General features: G+C 52.0%; 1 protein-coding gene across 2 annotated transcripts in view; it reads right to left on the reverse strand.

Moving 5' to 3' along the window:
* Positions 1-17,584, reverse strand: part of spryd3 (SPRY domain containing 3) — a 49,669-nt gene extending 32,085 nt beyond the window's left edge. Inside the window, exons 1-6 of one of the 2 annotated variants that reach the window (XM_088916726.1) lie at positions 17,410-17,584; positions 15,670-15,828; positions 13,887-13,962; positions 7,670-7,794; positions 7,170-7,305; positions 6,625-6,813 (exon numbers count right to left, since the gene is read on the reverse strand). In XM_088916726.1, the coding sequence (XP_088772852.1) occupies positions 6,625-6,813; positions 7,170-7,305; positions 7,670-7,794; positions 13,887-13,962; positions 15,670-15,797 (654 nt within the window). In that variant the 5' untranslated portion in view covers positions 15,798-15,828; positions 17,410-17,584. The remainder of the gene's footprint in view (positions 1-6,624; positions 6,814-7,169; positions 7,306-7,669; positions 7,795-13,886; positions 13,963-15,669; positions 15,829-17,409) is intronic. The other variant, XM_088916735.1, reaches the window with a different exon arrangement.
* Between the last annotated feature and the right edge of the window lie 3,319 nt (positions 17,585-20,903).

The following is a 20,903-nucleotide window of genomic DNA, read 5'->3' on the forward strand; positions in this document are numbered from 1 at the left end:
CCAAGTTCTCGGCTTTTCCACCCCCTGCGGAGGCAGAGACCCCGCTGTCTCTCGCCAGCACTGCAGCTTTGGAAATGGAATCACGCTTCGTTTCCTAAGAGGACACCCTAGCTGACCGAATAACCTGCAACAGGTCAACCTGATTCTCCGCAGGGCTGGGATCGCTCCCCGCGCTCCCTGTGACATGGGGCTGGCGCATGCAAATCGGACTTTGGGCAAACCGTGCCGGCCGAGGGGGCGCTCGGAAAATTCACACCAAACGCAGAGGTAGAGAAACCCGGCACACTAACTCCCTGGGCAAACTTCCACACGGATTCCCAGTGGGAAGGCTCCTCCGCCTGTCGGCCCGAGAGATAAGCAGTCGGAGCTGGATTTCAGCCCTGAATAGTCCACCTCCAAGAGCTGCAGCACATCATGCCAATAACCTGCCTTCACAGTCCCGGGCATGTGGAGTTGTCACCACCTTTTAATAACAAAAAAAAAGAATAGTATTATGTCTTCAGGGAGGTAGTTGCCTAACAATAATTAGCTGCCAATGCCAACATGCAACCCAATTCCATTCGCGCAAAACAAAAGTCACTGAACCTAATTAAATCCCTGGTAAACGCGGCTGATACCCAGGCCCTGGCACGCATTGCACTTGTTTTCAGCTAGGAGACAGAGGGCAAAGACAGGGAAAGACGAACGCGACATCAGCAAAAATGTACATACTGTACTCTGCAACAGCAACAGTCTGCAGTTAAAAGCTTCCTCCCCACCATCACTATTCTCCTGAGTGGGAGAGAGGACAGGTGTCAGCCTGTAAGGGCAGATCTCTCTCCTCTCACTGGTGTACCGAACAGCAGACAGGACAGGTCTCAGTCTGCAGGAGCAGATCTCTCTCCTCTCACTGGTGTACCGAGCAACAGAGAAGACAGGTTTCACTATAAGAGAACAGATCTCTCTCCTCTCACTGGTGTACCGAGCAGCAGAGAAGACAGGTTTCACTATAAGAGAGCAGATCTCTCTCCTCTCACTGGTGTGCCGAGCAGCAGAGAGGACAGATCTCACTATAAGAGAGCAGATCTCTCTCCTGTCATTGGTGTCCTGAACAGGAGAGAGGACAGGTCTCAGTCTGTAAGAGCAGATCTCTCTCCTCTCACTGGTATACCGAGCAGAAGAGAGGACCGATCTCACTATAAGAGAGCAGATCTCTCTCCTGTCATTGGTGTCCTGAACAAGAGAGAGGACAGGTCTCAGTCTGTAGGAGCAGATCTCCCTCCTCTCACTGGTGTACCAAGCAGCAGAAAGGAAAGGTCTCGCTATAAGAAAGCAGATCTCTCTCCTCTCACTGGTGTACCGAGCAGCAGAGAAGAGAGGTCTCAGTCTGCAGGAGCAGATCTCTCTCCTCTCACTGGTGTACCGAGCAGCAGAGAGGACAGGTCTCACTATAAGAGAGCAGATCTCTCTCCTCTCACTGGTGTACCGAGCAGCAGAGAGGACAGGTCTCACTATAAGAGAGCAGATCTCTCTCCTCTCACTGGTGTACCGAGCAGCAGAGAGGACAGGTCTCACTATAAGAGAGCAGATCTCTCTCCTCTCACTGGTGTACCGAGCAGCAGAGAGGACAGGTCTCACTATAAGAGAGCAGATCTCTCTCCTCTCATTGGTGTCCCGAATGGGAGAGAGGACAGGTCTCAGTCCGTAGGAGCAGATCTCTGTCTCTCATTGGTGGCCCAGGTGGGAGAAAAAAACAAAGATCCCAGTCTTGTTAGCTCATAGCAGAGCCCCCAGCAGGAGAGGATGGTGACTCGATGATGTTTTCCTCTCAAAATGTCAAGATCTACGTCTGGAGCTCTGACACAGTGCAGGAGGGAAACAGTGACTTTTCCGGCTCGTGTTACAGCACCTTTCGATTTCTCAACCTCCTGGCACACTGCGCGCTCTTTTCCTTTCTTTTTCCATGTGGGCCGAAGACCTCTGACGCTCATGTTTGTTTGCAGTGACTATACTGACGTGCTTTCAGGTTGTCAGCTTTTTCCGGTATCAACTTTGAACCTCCCTAAAATGGCGGCACCGCTGCGGGTCGGGTCGGCTCGGACAGCTCGGACAGACACTGACTCCTGTGCCGCCGCTGTCCGCCCGCATGTCCCGCAGGACTGAAGAGCCACCCGGCCCCCGAGGTCAGCCCCCCCTTCAAGCACCGAGACAAAGGCAGAAGAAAACCGAAACCGCGCGTCACGAAACTGGCAACCGCTCAGCTTTCTACAGTGAGAAGCACCTTGGAGGAAAGCCTGGGCCCATTTCAACATCATTATCCGCTGAACCTTTCACAACTCATTGTTCTCTTTAATTAGCAGCTGGAATTTGCAGTAGTTAACCAATTAAAAAACATTTAATTTCCTTAGAAAAAAAGGAGGTTTTAAAATCTGAATCCATACAGCTCCAAGGGGAATTAGAAAGCAGAATTATTTAAAAAAAACAACGAAATGCACACCTCAGCGCTTCACCAGTGGTTGTGAAGACATTCCTCTCAATTGCCAAAATACCATCGTTCGAATGTAGCCAAGGCTGCTGGGGATTCGGGCTGCTCTTCCCCCATTATAAGGCGCACTTTTGTGCGCTCTTGTGTAGGAGTAGGGGTGCTTTTCTTGTCCCAGCAGTGAAATCCTGACGGAAAACAATCTTTCTTCCCCAAGTGACAGGATCGGCCGGCGTGTAACCACAACACTGGAGCAACACACTCCCGACAGGGGGGAGGGGGGCGGAACGCGGGACGATCAAGCTAACGACACCGCTGCTGTCAGCCAACACGCTCGGGGGCTCTGCGACGGTCGTCTTCTCCGAGCCAGGAGACGGGTCCCGGAGAGCCCTGGAGAGAGCGTGCACTCCTCTCTGCCCCTAGTGGAACGCCGCCTCTGCTCGAGCGCGGCACGGTCGTGGGCCGTGAGCCCCCTTCAGCTTCAAACTGTGCTTCTGTGCCCCACCCCCCCCCACAACCCTGCGAGGGCTGAGATAACTGGATCTGTCAGAGCTGCCGAAGTCCGTAAATAAGAAAATAATTGCAGTAGCAGAAGCCAGAGGGACATCTCCCTGCACCCCCCCACGCACCCCACACCCTCCTCATTACTCATGTGCCCTGGGGTAGCTTGTAATTGTTTTGTAAGGAGATAATAGGTAATAAATTGACTCCATTTAATGGCTCGGCTTCTGTGCGCAGTCTTTAATTTCACATCTCTTACAGCTCCTGCACGAAACACGTGAGAGGATACATCAATCTCTCCCCAGAGCAGCAGCGCTGTCGGAGCCTCCTCCGGCTCAGCTGGGGCACGCACGCCCCGGCGAAACGTGCAGCTGGCAGCGCGAGACAGAAGCCTTTCTGTTGCCCATCAGGCTGCTCAGGAACTGGACTGCTGCAGCTTGGAATCGGGGAGACTTCTCACGCCGCGATCGGCAATAAAGGGCCTTCACAGCTGCACAAAGCTGCCACAGACAAACGCGCAGACCACAGACAGCTCCCACAATGCACTGCAAAAGTCACAACACTGGTCATATTGATTCCTGCACTCAGCTAGCAGTTGGCTGCCCCCAGCCTCTGCTCCAATTGCCCCGGCCGTAAAGAGCCCAACCCTGGCAGGGGTTCCAGTGCACCCTAAATCCAGTGCCTGCGGGAGGGTCTCGGGCGCTGATCACCCCTGCACTGAGGCCCCCTGACACGGCAGCTGCTGGATCAGTGAACGGCTTTCCGTTTAGAAAGCGGGGAGCTGGAAACAGGGCCTTAAGGGACTGACCCGATTCCTGACATGCTGCGTAAGCGGGCCCCGCTACCGCTGTAGAGAGGGGCCAGGGCAGGTAGGGGCCGGAATTGGAAGACGAGGGGCGCGGCGGTGCCCTTCCTGAGCACGTAGCACGCCCATCGCGATCCCAGTCTCGTGACTCACCCGCCTAATTACAGGGGGGCAGGGGGGAGGGGCGCGCCTCCGGGGGGCTCTTCGGGAGGAATGCCGCCGATGCGGGAAGAGGGTGGCCTGTGGTTTCGCTCGGCGAGGTGACTCTCGGTGGGAGCGCAGGTTGCGTTGCTAGGGGCTAGGCAGCTGTGCGCTCCTTCTTTTTTGTTCTCTTCCCTTCTCGATTGTCAAGGAACAACAAACGCCTGAAATAAATCACCTGTGACTCAGGCCTCCGCTCACAGTCCCCCGGGATTTAACAGGAGACCCCCCGTTTTCTCTTCCCTCGTAAATCTGCCGCGGCACAGGAAGGCTCAGCGCGAGAGGCAAGTCGGGACGCTGTGAGAGGCCCCGGGCGTGAGTCAGGAAGGGCCAGTCGTCAGACCCACGGCAGAGCCCGTGAGTCACAGTGAGGGCCGGGTCCGTTCCCAGGCCGGGCAGACACACACGCACGCACGCACACACACACACACGCACACACGCACACCAGGCTGTCAGAGCTCACAAGTGAAAACCGCAACAAAACTGCTGAGCTCCGCCATACCGTGCCTGAGAAGTCAACACAGAAGAATGTGTTTGTTTTCACCTTCTTCTGGTTTTCCTTTTTGTGTGGAAAACAAAAGCCGGTGACGTCCGTGACCTCAGGAGCGAGGCCCGCAGAACGACACGACCCAGCGGAACAGAAACAGTGGCTTCGCACAGATCTGGAGCTGACAGACGGCCACTGTTCTGGGGACAGAAGGCAACGGGAGACATTCAAAACTGAGAACAGGAGGAGGAGGAACAGCTCCACTTCGACAGCGCGGCCGGGGAGCTAGTTCCAGGCTCCCAGCACTGATTTCAGTTTCTGTTTCACTGATTTCAGTAATACATATTAGAAATCCAAATAACAAAACATGAATTTAGATCACTTCTACTGCTCTTGTGTCTCACTTGACTGTAAAAAACCTCCCCTTAGGTTCCATACAGCACTCTAAAGAGCAGGGCTCCGCTGCTGTCTCGGTGCCTCTTGCCAGCGTCAGACCGGACAGAAGCAGTTGTGTTTACTGTGGCCCTGTTGCATCCAGATTCCAGGTTTTACAGGTCTGGGAATTTGGAGCGGATTACCTCCCACGCTCACTGCGGCGGTTTCCATGTCAAGGCTGACGGATCACTGCCATTCCCAGGGATCAGCACGTTCGCCAGCGTGACAAGAAAAAGCTCCTCTTGAGGCAAAGAGAAGAGACCAGAGGAGGTGCTGCTGGAAAAATCGGTTCAGTAGCTCTTGGGGATTTATGGATCGCCACAAAAACTTGTTTACGAACGCCTTTTCGACCTGTGTCGTCACTGTGTGCTCGCGGCGGAGAGCCGCTGTCCTGTACTGGACTTCCTCAGGTCAAACACAGAACAGGCTATGTTTTTTTGTTTTTTAACGTCTGCGCTAAGCCAAACAAGAAAGTCTGCAAAACATTTTGCTCCTTAAGCGGTTAACTACAGTTTATCCTGGCGCTCAGGCAGTAAACACTTCCTAACAAACCCTTCCCATCTGCCTCTGCCAGCTCATATTTACTTTATTTCAGTTATTTATTTGCTCAGCGTGGAGTGAAACCAAACAGCCCGACCGGTCCCAGTTGGCAGCAGCTGTCAGAGCAGGCAGGCGCTATCAGCCCTGGCATCTCCTGCTCCAGCATGAGCCACACCATGCTGGTGTCGGCTTCTTTTTCGGAGATAACAAAGCGAATTGAGAACAAAAAGCAAAAGATCGGAGCCGCTCACAGCTGCACAGGCCTCCAACCACACGTGAAGCCAGTCCAGGCCCTGAGAACTGCACTGCTACTTGCTGCTACCCACTGCTATGGCCTTCTGGGTTTTAACAAGCTGCAGGCCCTTTATACACAAGCCAGTGCCAGGTTTCTGGATATTTATTGCTTTGCACTTTATTTCCGGACATGCAGTTCAAATAACATTCAATTCCCTGGCTCTGGTACAGTTCCATACTGCAGCTTCCAAAAATCTGAGCTACAGACTGCCGTGTGCAGGGATTCTTCTCCGCTTCTCCGCAACGATTCAGAACGAGCTTCCTTAGCGCTAGAGTTGCATCTTGACAGCAGGCTACACATGCAGTACTGTCACAGCTCAGCAGCGCTCACAGAACTGGCAAGAGCCTCAGGTCGTTAGAAAGAGTGAAAATTAACAGAACGAAAAGATCATGCACAAAAATCGAGACTGCAGAGCTCACTTCTTATTTCAAAACCGTCAGCGGTTTTTCCTCAGGTCTCACATACAAGGGGACCCTGACAAGAGACACCAGACGATGAAATCAGAGGAGAGCTACGGACATCCGGGAAGTCCCCAGACAAAAGACAGCAGAATTTTCTATTCGTTAGGATGCCCATCAGTTTGCAAAAGGCTGCAAAGCAGGCGACTTGGCCATCCGGTGGCGGCTACCCTTCTCCCCATGTGCCGAGACTGGTGCCGCAGAGGGTGTGTCTCTCAAACATCACACTGCCCCCTTCACCTCTGTAATGAACCACGGAGAGGTGGGGCACTGTCAAAGCACGCATTTCTGCAAACCGACACTACACTTCGGAGCTCAGATACAACAATAATGGTGTTTGTCCGGAATATTTCCCAGTACTAGTCGCTGTTAGTCTGGGTTGTGCTGGGAAAGAGTGCAAGTGTGGGGGAAGGCACGAATCGGGACAGGCTGGGTTCTTACCGTGCCGCTGACCCGCACATCATGCAGGCGGCCCCACTCGTCCTCATGGCTGTCCACCATCATCACGCTGTCGTCCTCCTCCGACCCCCACTCCGCCTGCAGGTCCAGCCGCACCTCCTCCCCCAGGGAGTGCATCCCGATCGCAGGGAACAGTCCATCCGGGGACACCGGGACCACCACCGATCCAACCTGCACGGTAGCACACTGCGGTGACTGGCGCTGCCTGCACAGCTCTGAACACCACCACACGGACACCCCCCACTCACCAGTGACTGATGCTGGCTTACGGCACTGCTGTGTGCCAAACGCAGCATTTAAAGCCCACTGACTGAACACCGCACAGCAGCTCGGAGACTGGTCCCACAGCCGCTCGGTGTCCGGCCGCACGGCGACTCGGCAGCTCGGCGGTTTGGCGCCTGGCTGCACAGCAGCTAAGCAGCCAGCAACCCGGCGACTGGCCTGCTCTATAACACGACAGATGTGGACTCTAATTCACGGCGCACACAGAGCTGCCAGCACGCGGCACGGGGGGAGGGGTGTCTCACCTCTTTGCCGTTCTTGGTGAAGAAGACGGTGGTCAGGCCTGCCTCGAAGGAGTCCAAGTAAATGCCACAGCCAATGCGGTCTCCACGGTTACACTTCGGCCCGAACTGCTGCCCTACTGTGTTGCCGTTGTACAGCCTGGGAGAGGGGGGTAAAAAAAAACATGACAGCCCGTTAGAGAGTCCCCAACATGCTTCAACTCAACTTTAAAAATCTGAATTCCACATGGCTTAGAAACAGCACAGAATTCTCTCTCCTGGACTGTGCAAAGCTCTCCTTATCGACAGTCATGGCGTCTGTAGCAGAAGAGGCCTGCTGTTCCGATCCGGTCCTGCAGAGCGGCGCTGCAGACCCGCCTGCCTCGGGAGAGCTGGGAGTGAAGACCAGGATTCCCTGCAGAGTTCAGCGCTCCTGGTGCAGTGCAGTCACCAGGGACTGGTGAGACACACAAGACGTGAAACACGAGCGCCGAACAGCGCAGCGGACCCGGGTGCGAACTCACTTGCCGTCGTCGGCGTGGTAGGCGATGGAATGGGGGAGCCAGCCCGGCTGGTGGTCCAGTTTGTAGTACTGCGGAACCAGGCCCACGGCAATGGTGCCTCTCACGCCGGTGTCCATGATCGTCACCTGGAACGCACAAGAGACTCAAACAACTGAGTTCAACTGAATCAGTCTGCTCACAACCGAGTTACCTGACTCACAGCACAAGTCATTAGAAGACAGAACTTTTTGACTTTAGTTGCTACAGACGTCCTGGGGCAGGTGTTTCAGTTTCAGTCAACCCCCGGCGACTTTCTCTGTTCTCACATCTGCTGCGGTGAAGTGTGCAGGACAGAAGCACGGGGCACAGAGGGAGTAATATAGCAGAACTCATTAAACAAATTGGAAAAAAAAAGATAAACGAGTGTAATCACAAGCTTGAGAAGTCAGCAAAGCCACACACACACGGAGAGGCAGAACCGCAGCAGTGATTAGTTTTCAGGTCTCTTTCTTGGGCAGCGGGGGCGGGGGGCTGAGCAAAGAGTTTGCGCCTCATCTGAGAGTTTGTCCAGTGCTGCCTTGATCCCCAGCCCCCGGGGCGAGCTCAGCCAAGGAAGCCACGCGAAGGGAGCAGAGACGCTCTCTGTAAGAATGCCACGAACCTCAGAAAGGTGACGTTACAAAGGGGGGCTGATGTTCACAAGGTTGAGTGGGACCAGTCTGGGAAGTGTTTTCATTGAGCAGGGCTCGGCTCAGGCGATGCTATTCTGAAGAGTGACCCTGGGCTCTGCAGAGAGTGCTTCCTAAGTGGTATTAAATCAAAAGCCTTTAAAGCAAGGCTTCCCAATTCTGGTCCCGGCGAGCCCAGTGTCTGTTTTCAATGCAGCTGAGCTCCCGATTACTGCGCCTCGACTGTGTTACATTCTCAGCTTCATTCACAGATGACAGTCGCTGTGAAAGTGGAAGATCTTGAGCTGTTGATAAATCATTTTTTTTTAACTTGAAACCTACACTTTAATGAACAGAAAACAGCACAACAGCTTTAATTATTCAAACGACCGGGTTCAAATAGGGGCTCAATTAAGTAATTACGAGCTCGTCCGGAATAAAAACCAACAGGTCTCTGTGGACACTCTCCGACTGGCCATGCCGAACAGGAGGTGCTACAGCACTGTGAGAGATCGAGAGGAAAATTACTCTACCTGCCATCTCGGGCAGACAGCAGCTTTCTAAATATTTGTGATGCCGCCTTATTTTCACAAAGCACTAAGGAGGGCAATTACATTCCTTTACCCTGGGGGACAGCAAAACACCCTCATAGAGTTCAGGCTTTCTAAAGGAACCATTAAGCTATTACCCATGACCTCATCGTTCGTGTGTTTTTCTTTTTTCATGAAAAAAAAGTTTTATTTTCTTAATCCTCACACTGACATGTTGGGCGGTCGGCAGAGGAACGCTGGGTGGATCAATGGAAATGCTAGCTAAGAGGAACGCAGACTGCGACATGTCAAGAAACGGGATAGCCCGCTTGCCTCTGGGCTCCGAGATTTTAACCCCTCCCATGCTGCAGTCCCACCGTTCCCTGCCCCGAGCCGCATGGACTTCCCAGCAGCCATCGTGGCCTTTGACCCTGTGACCCATCTTTACATGCAGAAGTGGACCCACTTCATCTGCCACTGAAGTGCAGGCCCACGTGGATGACCCCACGCCTGGGCTGCTGGTACCGAATGGCTGCTGTGTAACTGGACCAGGACACCAAGATAAACACCACATTTTTGGGTGTCCTGGGGTCTTTGATTTCCTCAGTGTGACATCACATCTGAAGGACGGCACCTCCCACAGCCTAGTGTCCCCGATCTCCAAACAGAGGCATTGGCTAAATTCTGGTCGAGATGGAAGTGTGGCCCCTGTTGGTTGTCCAATACCTCTTGCAGCACCAAGTGTTTTTTCTCCATGGAGGTCTGCCATCCCTGTGCTGGCCAGGCCCAACCCTGCTGAGCTCCACGTTCTGACAGGACAAGACCAGAAGGGAGTAAAGCTGCTGTCAGGCTGGTCCAGACATGGAGTCTGGATCTGAGGGCTGTTGCAGTGAGGAGGGGACGTAAAGGCGCCGCTGGAGATCCCAAATCAGTTCACGACATAATAAAAAAAAGAATTGACGGTTCCAGATTTTCAATTAAAACTAAAAGTCAAGTCTAATGTAAAAACACAACCCAGAGACCAAGCCCCATAGCGCTAAAACCTGACTGGGCAGTATTAGAGCTTATTCACCATGGCATCACCCAATCTTCAGACACCATGGGGAGCGGAACAATACAGGCGATTGATAGAAGATAAAAGCGGTCTCTTGTGTCGAAAGCTCTAGAAACCAGGGTGTATGAGTAACAGTGTGATCTGCGCAAGCATCCCAGCTCTGTCACCCATCCTTGTGGGATTCTCGGTTTACTCAAGCCCGCCTGCACAGAGCGCAGCACATTAACCCAGAGCGCTCACCGGCTCTGCCCCTGTCCTTAAACGTGCTCCGGTTTCGAGGAGCTTTATACAGACAGTCATCCTGTCAACAGGGGGCAAACTGCCTATCTATGATTTTTTATGTTAAAGGAAAAAAAACGATATCAAATATCCACTGAGTGCTAACAAAACACGAAAAAGGACATGATTAGTCAATGAGACACGCACTCAGAAGAAGCTGTACCACACGGTCAGATCAAGAGATGAGATCTGTCACAGGCTGAGGACCCGTTTCTTTGCTCCGTTTTGACTTGGGGACACAGCCTACTCTTCTGAGGAGAGAAGCCGGAGGAGAGAGCCGGCTGTCCCCTGCACGTCTCGGAGAGGGCAGCCTTGGGGCTGGAGCTGCGCAATCGGAGCCCTGGTGTGCCAGCTGCTTCCTGCGCTAAGCTCTGGGAAAGAACCGTGGTACTGGAAACAGCCGCTCACTGCGGCTCTGGAGACCGAGCTTCTCCTCATCCGATACCAGGAAAGCCTTTCCTTCTGTTGCTCTAAATATAAACAGTCTTCAGAAGATTCCCAGGCACAGCCCTGCTTTCCTGCACTGTACTGTACTTGAATTGTACAGGACTCTGCTGCTGTGTACTGTACTTGAGCTGTGCTGTACTCTGCTGCTCTGTACTGTACTTGAGCTGAGCTGAGCTGCTCTGTACTTGTTTTACAGTACTCTACTGTCCTGCTCTCTGCCACTCTGTACTGTACTTGTTTTACTGTACTCTGCTCTCCTGTACTTTGCTGCTCTGTACTTGTTTTACTGTACTCTACTGCCCTGATCTCTGCCACTCTGTATTGTACTTGTTCTACTGTACTCTGCTATTCTGTACTGTATTTCAGCTATACTGTACTCTACTGATCTGTATTGTATTCAACGGTGCCTTACTCTGCTGCTCTGTACTGTACTCTGGTGTAGATGCACTGTACCTCAGCTGAACTAAACTGTGCTATGCTCTATGCCGTTTTATAGAATTCCATTAAATTATGCTGCATTCTGTCTCATTCCTCTGAAAGTTATTTTACAGTGTTCCATTTCATTCCAACATAGTAATATTGAGGCATATTAAGTTCTTCAAACTGGTTTATTCCATCACATTCCGCAGTATTATCTTCCATTATTCAGCTGTATCATTTCGCCTGTTTCCTCAAGGCCCAGCCCTTCAGACTGTGTGATTCATTCCAGATTCCTGCAACTGCTCTCCCTTGTACTGGCCTGCTTGCTGTAGAGATTATTGTATTACTGTATGATTGTATTTCACATGAGCCTAACATTCTCTTAATACCGCTGTACGCTGTTTATTCATGCACTGTTTATTCTGAAAGTTCAGTATCTGTTGTCTGAGATAATGGCTTTGGCTAATAAGAACAGTAAAAACAGCATTGACTGTGGTTCTGCAGAGCAGATTTTTTCATCCAAATATTCTATAATTTTAAAGAGGAGATAAGATAAAATTCCCCTTTCCTCCTCCTTAATGCTACTTTGTCGGTGCAATGCACCTATAACAAAACCAGGGCTTTTTATGTCCACATCTATGTAAGCAATACAACCACATCAAAGGGCCTCTGAGGGCAGCAGCTCCTGCAGACCAGGAACAGGCCGCCTGAGCTGAGCTGCTTTCTGCAGGTGGAGAATGAATCAGCTCCCCTGCACTGGAGTTGACTTTACTCACTCCACGCAGGCTGCCAAGCAGATGAGCCAATAAAAATGAAAAAAAAACAACTTTCTTCCTTTGACACGGCGTTTCAGCACAAATCTTGAAGGGCAGTGCAGGGAGAGTCAGAAATTCCCAGAGATTAAAGAAGGAACTCGGGAAAACAGTCCCGGAAAAGCCGGGCGCCACCTGACTGCGCACTGAATCGTGTCCTGTTTGGCTCATTCGGAGAGGTTTTCTGACAACAGTGAGCGACACGGGAGCTTCTTACCCTCGCTGCCTCACGGCCGGGCTGCAGCTCCTGGAACAGCATGAACTGCTGTCTGGAGGAGCTTGAGTGTGAGACAGTGCATGTGGCTTTCTGTACACACGTGTGCCTGCATGTGGCCTTCTGTACACACGTGTGCCTGCATGTGGCCTTCTTTACACACGTGTGCCTGCATGTGGCCTTCTGTACAAACACGTGCCTGCATGTGGCCTTCTGTACGCACGTGTGGGTGCATGTGGCCTTCTGTACGCACGTGTGGGTGCATGTGGCCTTCTGTACGCACGTTTGCGTGCGTGTCACTTTCTGTACACACGTGTGCGTGCGTGTCACTTTCTGTACACACGTGTGCGTGCATGTGGCCTTCTGTACACACGTGTGCGTGCATGTGGCCTTCTGTACACACGTGTGCGTGCGTGTCACTTTCTGTACACACGTGTATAGAAATCCATTTAGATACAAGCCAGTTAAAGCTAAGTGTCAGTAGTGATGGGGAAACGCTGAAGGATACTAATCTCCGAGTTCTTTATACCACCACTGTAAAATCTGTATGACGCAGGCCAACCTCCTTTTCTTCTCCAGGACACAGTGTCCTAGAAGCGGGTGGAAAGAGACCGCAGCCGTGTAGAAGAGAGAACAGCATAGGTGTGGCTTTCTGTACACGTGTGTGCGTGTGGCTGCTTTCGACCTGCAGCGCCAGGGAGCGAGGCGAAGCTCGCCGGAGAGTACAGAGAGTGCCGCGAGCCTGGCGGGCACGGCGCTGCCGATCTCTCAGACGACCCCCCAAGACCAGTGGCTCCAGAAAACCCCCACGCAGGCCACGGCGCCACAGGGAGCTCATTCCCAGCCTCGGCCGCAGGAACAGAGCGCCGTAAACATCTCAGCTTTCCGGGATTCTGTAATTTATAACCGAGCGCTCGCAGGCTTTTCCCTCACTAAATCACTGGGAATACACACCCCCTTCCAGCACCACAGAACCAAGAACCGGGATGTTAGCACCGGAAAACACAGCTCCTGCTAACCACAAACCAGCCCTGGACCATATTTTACAAGTGTTTTGTTTTTTTTTCTCTAAATGTTTTGAAGCTTTTTTTAAGACACACAGGATTGTTTTGTTTCCAAAGCGTTTCATGTGAAAGTGTTTTACTACAAAGTGCTCCCGGAAGAAATCAGCAAATGCCTCACTCAGACCCCTTTAGTGTACTCTGGCAAATTCACCACACTATCTTCTCAGGTTTGCTGTGGTTTCCTCAACATGCCTTCACAGCTATGCTGGGCCTGGGAGTTTTATAATACAATCCGTCAGGCCTTTCAGAGGAATCTTTCCTCTGGTAGACTGTATTACTACTCACGTGGCCCTGCTGTAACTACAGGAAATCTCAGCAAAGATATGGTTAAGACCACAAGAAAGGCAAGAGAATGCCACCCATCCATTTTCTAACTGCTTCTTCCAATCCAGGATCATGGGGGGAGCCGGAACTGATTGCAGCAAGCAACAGGCACAGGGCGGGACACACCCTGGGTAGGACGCCAGTCCATCACTGGGTCCAATCACACTAGAGCCAGTTTTCCCAGAAGCCAAATTCGCCTACCAGTACGTCTTTGGACCGTGGGAGGAAACCCACGTGAACACGGGGAGAACATGCAAACAAGCAGATAGCACCCAGGTCCGCAACTGAACCCAGGGCCCCAGTGCTGAGAGGCAAAAAACACTAACCACTGTGCCACCGCGCTGCCTGTAAGAAAACGCCACCGTACGATTATTAAGGTGAACTTACACGAGGGGTCCTGCCGGAGATAGAAGGGCAAGATCTTACCTCAAAGTAGCAGTTTCCCTTGGACAAGGGCCGAGGAGCCACATAGCAGCCGACTTCGTCCGAGTTCCCTTGGTAACTGCAAAACAGGGGTTCGAGAGCATGAGTCCCCCTCAGGGTCAGCGCTGGTCTCCAGGTCTGCATCGGCACGGAACCAGGAGGCTGGTCATGCTGGTCATGGTCGGAACCAGCCATGCCGAGAGGCCCCTGCGCCCCTGCCCACCTTCCAGCCGCGTCCCCGGCAGCTGGACACCACTGGGGGGCGCCGGCCAACTTACCCTGGTAGCACTTCCGATGCACTACAAAGGGTTGTGGCAATGGCACCGAGGACTGTAGGATTACAGGATGTGATTTACCATCAATCGGTGAGATTCGCACCATCAGCCGTCGCGGTGAAGCTCAATCCACCGTTCATGACCCCAGCCATCCCGGCCACAAACTGTTCTACCCCCCCCCGCGCTCTGGCAAGCGGTACCGCGCTATTAAAGCACGGACCACTAGACTCAAGAACAGCTTCCATCCCACTGCAGTACTCATCCTCCACAGCTGCCGCAGTGCCTCGGACTCAACACACATCTGCACTTTGTGCATTGGCACGTTTTGCATGGTCTAACCATGTTGTTATGTCTGTCACTACTACATATTCATCGTCCCACAACATATTTATCGTCCCTGTTGTTATTATTTATTACATTTGTCACGTACTGTCTACATTGTCTGATGGTGTCTGCTGTACCGTGTTTGTTCCAAGAGATCGGTGTGATGAAGGATTCCAGTGTACGTGTACATATGGCAATAAACTCCTCTACTCCACTCTCCACACTCTGGCAATTGGACCTTGACGCTTTGGGGAATCCCAGTCAAGGGATGCTTGACCCAGCGACACCCGACTTCTCAGTGCTCAGCCGGCCTTCAGCCAATTACTGAGACATTACTGAGACACATCACAACTGAGTACCTCTAACCTGAGCGTGAACATGGAAATGACTCCAACAAGCCGGGAATTCACTTAAGGATCATTTCATCTGTCACTCTTCTGTTTTTGTTTTCCGCACCAATATTCCACCAATATTCCATTTTTTTTTTCTTCTAAACAAGCCCGTCACGTTTGGGGGCACAGTCCTACGGGGGATGGGTGTCAAGATGTCTGTAAATAATCGCATGCCAAGCAGAAACCACACCTGCAGTCTATTTAAGTAGAAATATATTGCTGAACCCTGTGATCCTGAAGGCGCCAGCTGGAATCTGAGCTGCCCAACCAACCAGCCCTGACCAGAGATCCTGCGGGCTGAAGCTGCCTTGAACCGGTGAAAAACGAGCTGTCGTTAGGGAGCGAGACCCATGCTTTTCTTTAATTACCACAGCCTAGAGAACAAGTACTGCTGCTCCACAATGCCTCAGCTTATGTGGTTTCATTTATCGAACACCTGTAACCGGTCAGTTTGTTTTCCAGGTCTGTTTTGCCATCCCTTTTGAACAGTGCCCCTTTAATGCAAAACATGTAGTTATGGCTATTGGCAGTTCGTTTGTTCCTACGGCATACGTTGCTTGGTAACAAAAGTATATATCACTCGAACAAATAACCACATTTTTCTTAATGTATTTTTGCTGTTGTGTAGTTCTGTAAACCCAAGTTTTTGCAGTCACATAACGTCAATAATTTAGGGGCAACGTCTAACAACACACCTGTTCCAGCCTGGGGGCAGACTGGTGTGTGTATGGCAGGACTTGAACCCCCGAGACACAGACGGACAGAGATCCAGAGAGCTGCCATGACCAGCCTCACCTGAGCGTGTCCCCGTCCACCAGGATCCGTTTGTAGCGCTCTTGGTAGCGCACGGCCCTCACCTCTCGGATCTCCCGGATTCTCCGGCGCCAGTTCAGAAACCTGTAGTGTAGGTTGATGTCATCCATGGTGTCACAATGCGCTCTGGGGGACAAGACACTGATGACAAAGGAAGAAGAGCATCCATCAGCAACACCAGAACCCCCCCCAGCCAACATGACCCACTCAAACTCACCGGTATCCCCCCAAACCTGACCCCCTCACACTCACTCGTCATCCCCCCTCTCCCACTCACCCAGACCTAACCCACTGAAACTCACTGGTCTCCCCCCAGACCTGACCCCCTCAAACTCACCGGTACCCCACACCCTACCTGACCCACTGAAACTCACCAGTCTGACCCACTCACCGGTCCCTCCTCAACCCTGACCCCCTCAAACTCACCAGTCCCCCCTCTAACTCACTTGCCTCCCCCAAACCTGACCCACTCAAACTCACCAGTCTCCCCTCAAAGCTGACCCCCCCAAACTCACCAGTCTCCCCTAAACCTGACACCCCTCAAATTCACTGGTCTGAGCCACTCAAACTCATTTGTCCCCCCCCAGACCTGACCCCCTCAAACTCACCGGTCTCCCCCTAGACTGACCCCCTTAAACTCACCGGTCTCCCCCCATAACCTGACCCCCTCAAACTCACCGGTCTCCCCCCAGACTGACCCCCTCAAACTCACCGGTCTCCCCCCAGACCTGACCCCCTCAAACTCACCGGTCTCCCCCCAGACCTGACCCCCTCAAACTCAGCGGTCTCCCCCCATAACCTGACCCCCTCAAACTCACCAGTCTCCCCCCAGACCTGACCCCCTCAAACTCACCAGTCTCCCCCCATAACCTGACCCCCTCAAACTCACCGGTCTCCCCCCAGACCTGACCCCCTCAAACTCACCGGTCTCCCCCCAGACCTGACCCCCTCAAACTCACCAGTCTCCCCCCATAACCTGACCCCCTCAAACTCACCAGTCTCCCCCCAGACCTGACCCCCTCAAACTCACCAGTCTCCCCCCATAACCTGACCCCCTCAAACTCACCGGTCTCCCCCCAGACCTGACCCCCTCAAACTCACCGGTTCTCACCTCCCAACTTGACTCACCTGTTCCCTCAGACCCAACCAGCACCAACTCACTGGTCTCTGGTCTTTTTTGTAAGACTACAACTAGACATCACGGTGAGTCACAGTGATATAACTAACCATGTTGCAGATGACGTTAAGGCCAGCCATGACATTTTAGAAAACATCACATGTTTAAAACGTACATTATATACGTATTAAGACAAAGACGACAAATACTTCACTGGTGGGCTGCCTCAAGAGACCCTGTGTTACTGTAATCGAACACGGTACGTATCCGCACAGGTCTCAAACCGTCGGACCACTGCTGAGGCCACCTACAGGTGTTTATTTGGACACCACCCAAGGAAAACAAGTGCTGAGCTGCAGGTACAGGCGGCTACAAATCGTGGTCAAATACGTCGCAGGAGACCAATTAAAGTTCAGCTGGAGCGCTAAAGTGCTAAACACGTAATTATAATAACGCTGGTACCCCGGGGGAAACCCACGTCACTATACAATCTTGGCACTTCCGAACTCCCGGAAAAAAAAACAGGGACAGGACACCTCCGTCCCGTTCCGCTCCGTCTCACCAAAACCGCACCACAACTCACTGAAGCTACATTCTCGCTCTACCTTATTCACTCCAGTGTGGCATCGATTTCTTGTAAAGGACCGAGTCGCAATTCTCACGACTGATACTAGTGCTGTCGTTAAAACCTTCCACTCCCGGCCGCAGAGTTTCTTTCTCCATTAAAGACTCAAAACTCACAGAGACAGCGCACTGGCGCTTCCTGGTGACGTTGGCGCCAACAGCTTTAGCACAGACCAATCACAGTAGGAGCTGTGTTTGAGTGACCGGAGATAAGCCAATAGACGCTGGTCTTCCAACTGTGAGGGGCGTCCAAAAGTTGAGAAAGTTCAGTGTTTTTTTTAGATGCGTCAGTAGTTTACAGGGTGACGTCATGTAGTGACACATGTCCAGATTATGAGCTGGCAAGAGTTGTTATCGTAATATTTACTACATAAATATGAGTTGCTTGGTTTACTATGTTTACAACATGTACGCATACTCTTTTTTCGGCATTTGTTCCCGACCCTGACCACCGTTATCGAAAACGCTTATCTCCTAATTCTTCTAAACCTCCATCTCCCCAGCTATGGTACCTGGTTGTTGGACTTGAAGATTGATAGTGGATGGCAGGATCAATATCTTTCAGGATTTATGATACACAATTCGAGTCCCTAAATAACCCTTTTTTTTGTAATCTTCTTGTATAAATGTAGGGAAACCCCGCAGACACACATTTTGTAATAAGCCGTCCTGCTTGGCTGAAAAATACTATCATTTGTAAAACAAAACATTTCCCAGATTTTCGGCTACTGTTGTATTTAACAATCATGATCTCACAGACAAATTGTTTTTACCATGTCCGCCTACAGAACACGTGTTGGAATTGTTAACTTTTGTAATATCAAATTAATTCCATTAAAAAACTGTCTTCATTCTATGGGAAGATTGCCTGACTACAAAGGATTAATACAGCATATCTTGGTGTTTTCTATTAAAACCATTAATCTGTTGCTTATGATGAAGTGTGTACCCCAAATTATTTCCTGGCGATCGACTCGTCTCCACACGAATGTGCTTTGTTCTCATGGGAAACACGTTCTTGTGGATACACACCAGGGGGCGCTACACCGGCTCCAGGACGACCACTCCTGTCTGCGATGGCTGGCACATTGCACGCAGCTGTTCAGTGTCATCTGTGTGGCAGGAAATTTCAAGTGGTTCAGGTGGACCAGTAGGGGGTGCTCTTCCTTCTGAACCAGAATTTCTAACTATGACATATTGGACTAACTACATTCTTATTAAAGATCCTATGTAGCTCGTAAGAGTTGGAGTATCAACCCTGATGTCCTGACTAAATTCTATTCTGGGTCTTTACAGTCTGACCTCCCTAAAGTTCCCATTATTTAAATTGTTAAAGCAGTTTCCCTCTCCTCCCCCTGACCTGCTGTGCAGCGGGGCTGTACTGTGTCTCCCTGGTGGCGCTGGTGTGTGTCTCCCAGGTGTGGGTGTGGTGTGTCTCCCAGGTAGAGCTGCTGTGGGTCTCCCGTGGGGCTGTTGTGTGTCTTCCAAGTGAGGCTGCTGTGTGTCTCTAAGATAGAGCTACTGTGTGTCTCCCAGGTGGGGCTGGTGTGTGTCTCCCAGGTGTGGGTGTGGTGTGTCTCTAAGATAGAGCTGCTGTGTGTCTCCCAGGTAGAGCTGCTGTGTGTCTCCTTTGGGGCTGCTGTGTGTCTCCCAAGTGAAGCTGCTGTGTATCTTCCAAGTGAAGCTGTTGTGTGTCTCTAAGATAGAGCTGCTGTGTGTCTCCCAGGTGGGGCTGGTGTGTGATCCCAGGATCTTATCCAGCAGTTTCTTGAAAGTATCGGCTTCAATCACATGGCTGGGCTGCTTGTTCCATATCTGTGTCGCGTTGCCCTGCCCCAGCCCCTGGGCCATTCTCAGGTGCATTAAAATGCATTTGGCTAATCCCTCCAGACCCCCAGCTGTGGTCTGAAACAGGCAATCCAAATATTCTCTATAAAATAAACAGCTGGACCTGTAAAATATTTTTTACAAGATGTGTCTTGGAATTTATTTCACTTACACTCCATAAGATCTGAATGAAAAAATGGATGGGAACCTTCCTGCCCAGTGCCTAATGCCTCTACAGTCCGCCCCTCTGCGTGCAGGGGAAGGCGCAGATGCACAGCGTTTCCTATCGAACCTCAGTTTCAACATCAGGTTTCAGAGAGGACCCAGCCGTGACTCACAGAGGAGTCACGCCAATCCGCTTCCACGGGAAGTCTTTCCCCTCCTTGCCACGCCAGCGAGAGAAGGGGATTGTGGGGGTGCTTCTGCACAGGGAGATGCCCCAGAAATGGCCACGCTGAGAAAAGTGCGCCTGTCCCGGTCCCAGAGACGGACTCTGGGATGCAGGACGGGTGTGTTTTAGAGGAGGATGAAGGAGGTCTTTGTCCTGGACGGCAGCGACAGAGCATCTCTTCTGCAGCAGGAGAGTAGGAAGTGGGAATGGGAACCAACCCGGAAGAAGTGACTAATCCCGGGCACAAGTGTGGAAAAAGAGAGCAAGGCTCTGCCTGGCTTGGAGTATGGAACAGCAGCAGGACAGAAACCAGCCTGTTCCTGGGAATGGGAACGCGACACACACACACACACACACACACACACATCTCTCCAGGCTGACTTCTGCTGTTAATCACCGCCAACAGCAGAAAGGCGGGGCTGATGGCGTCAACTAAGGGCAACCTGCCCCATGGGGTTCATGGGAGAGGAGGTTCATGGGAGGGTCAGTGCCGGCTTGTTGTTGTGGCGTTTCCAAGTGTGTGTGTGGGACCGGGGCCATATCCTCCTCCTGTTAATATGCAACAGCTGATGGCGGGCCAGGTTATTCTTTTTCAGTTGTCAAAAAACATCTGCCCTTCTAGAAATGTCAGCAGCTTCGCATCCTTCTAGCTCGACCTGATCGGATCGCAGGAGCTCAGCCAGGCTGGGCCGGGTCAGTACTGAGAGGGGAGGCCTGTATAGAAAACCAGGTTGCTGCTGCTTGTTCGGCGCCCAGATGGTGGTGCTGTCCCCTCAAGAGCAGAATTTCCACACTGATACCCCAGTTTGGTGACAGGAGACATGGTGCCGACACAGGCTGTCCTTCTGATCAGAGAGTACACCCAGGTCTTGAGCATACAGACGCTATGGCCCTGCCTGGGTGTTAACCCCAGCTTCTCAGCTAGACTCCATTCTGGCTCAAGCAATCTCCCTGAAGTTCCCTCTTAATTCAAATAGTGGGTCAGTTTCTCAATCCTCCCCTGGTCAGCTGAACAGGGGGGCCGCTTTTGCAGAATGGTGCTGTGCGTCTCCCAGGTGGAGCTACTAGTGTAGAATGGTGCTGTGCGTCTCCCAGGTGGGGCTGCTTTTGCAGAATGGCCTCTGTGCGTCTCCCAGCTGGGGCTGCTTTTGCAGAATGGCCTCTGTGCGTCTCCCAGGTGGGGCTGCTTTTGCAGAATGGCCTCTGTGCGTCTCCCAGGTGGGGCTGCTTTTGCAGAATGGCCTCTGTGCGTCTCCC

The sequence above is a fragment of the Atractosteus spatula genome, chromosome 1 (assembly GCF_055471065.1).
Source record: "Atractosteus spatula isolate fAtrSpa1 chromosome 1, fAtrSpa1.hap1, whole genome shotgun sequence".
In the NCBI taxonomy this organism is placed as follows: Eukaryota; Metazoa; Chordata; class Actinopteri; order Semionotiformes; family Lepisosteidae; genus Atractosteus; species Atractosteus spatula.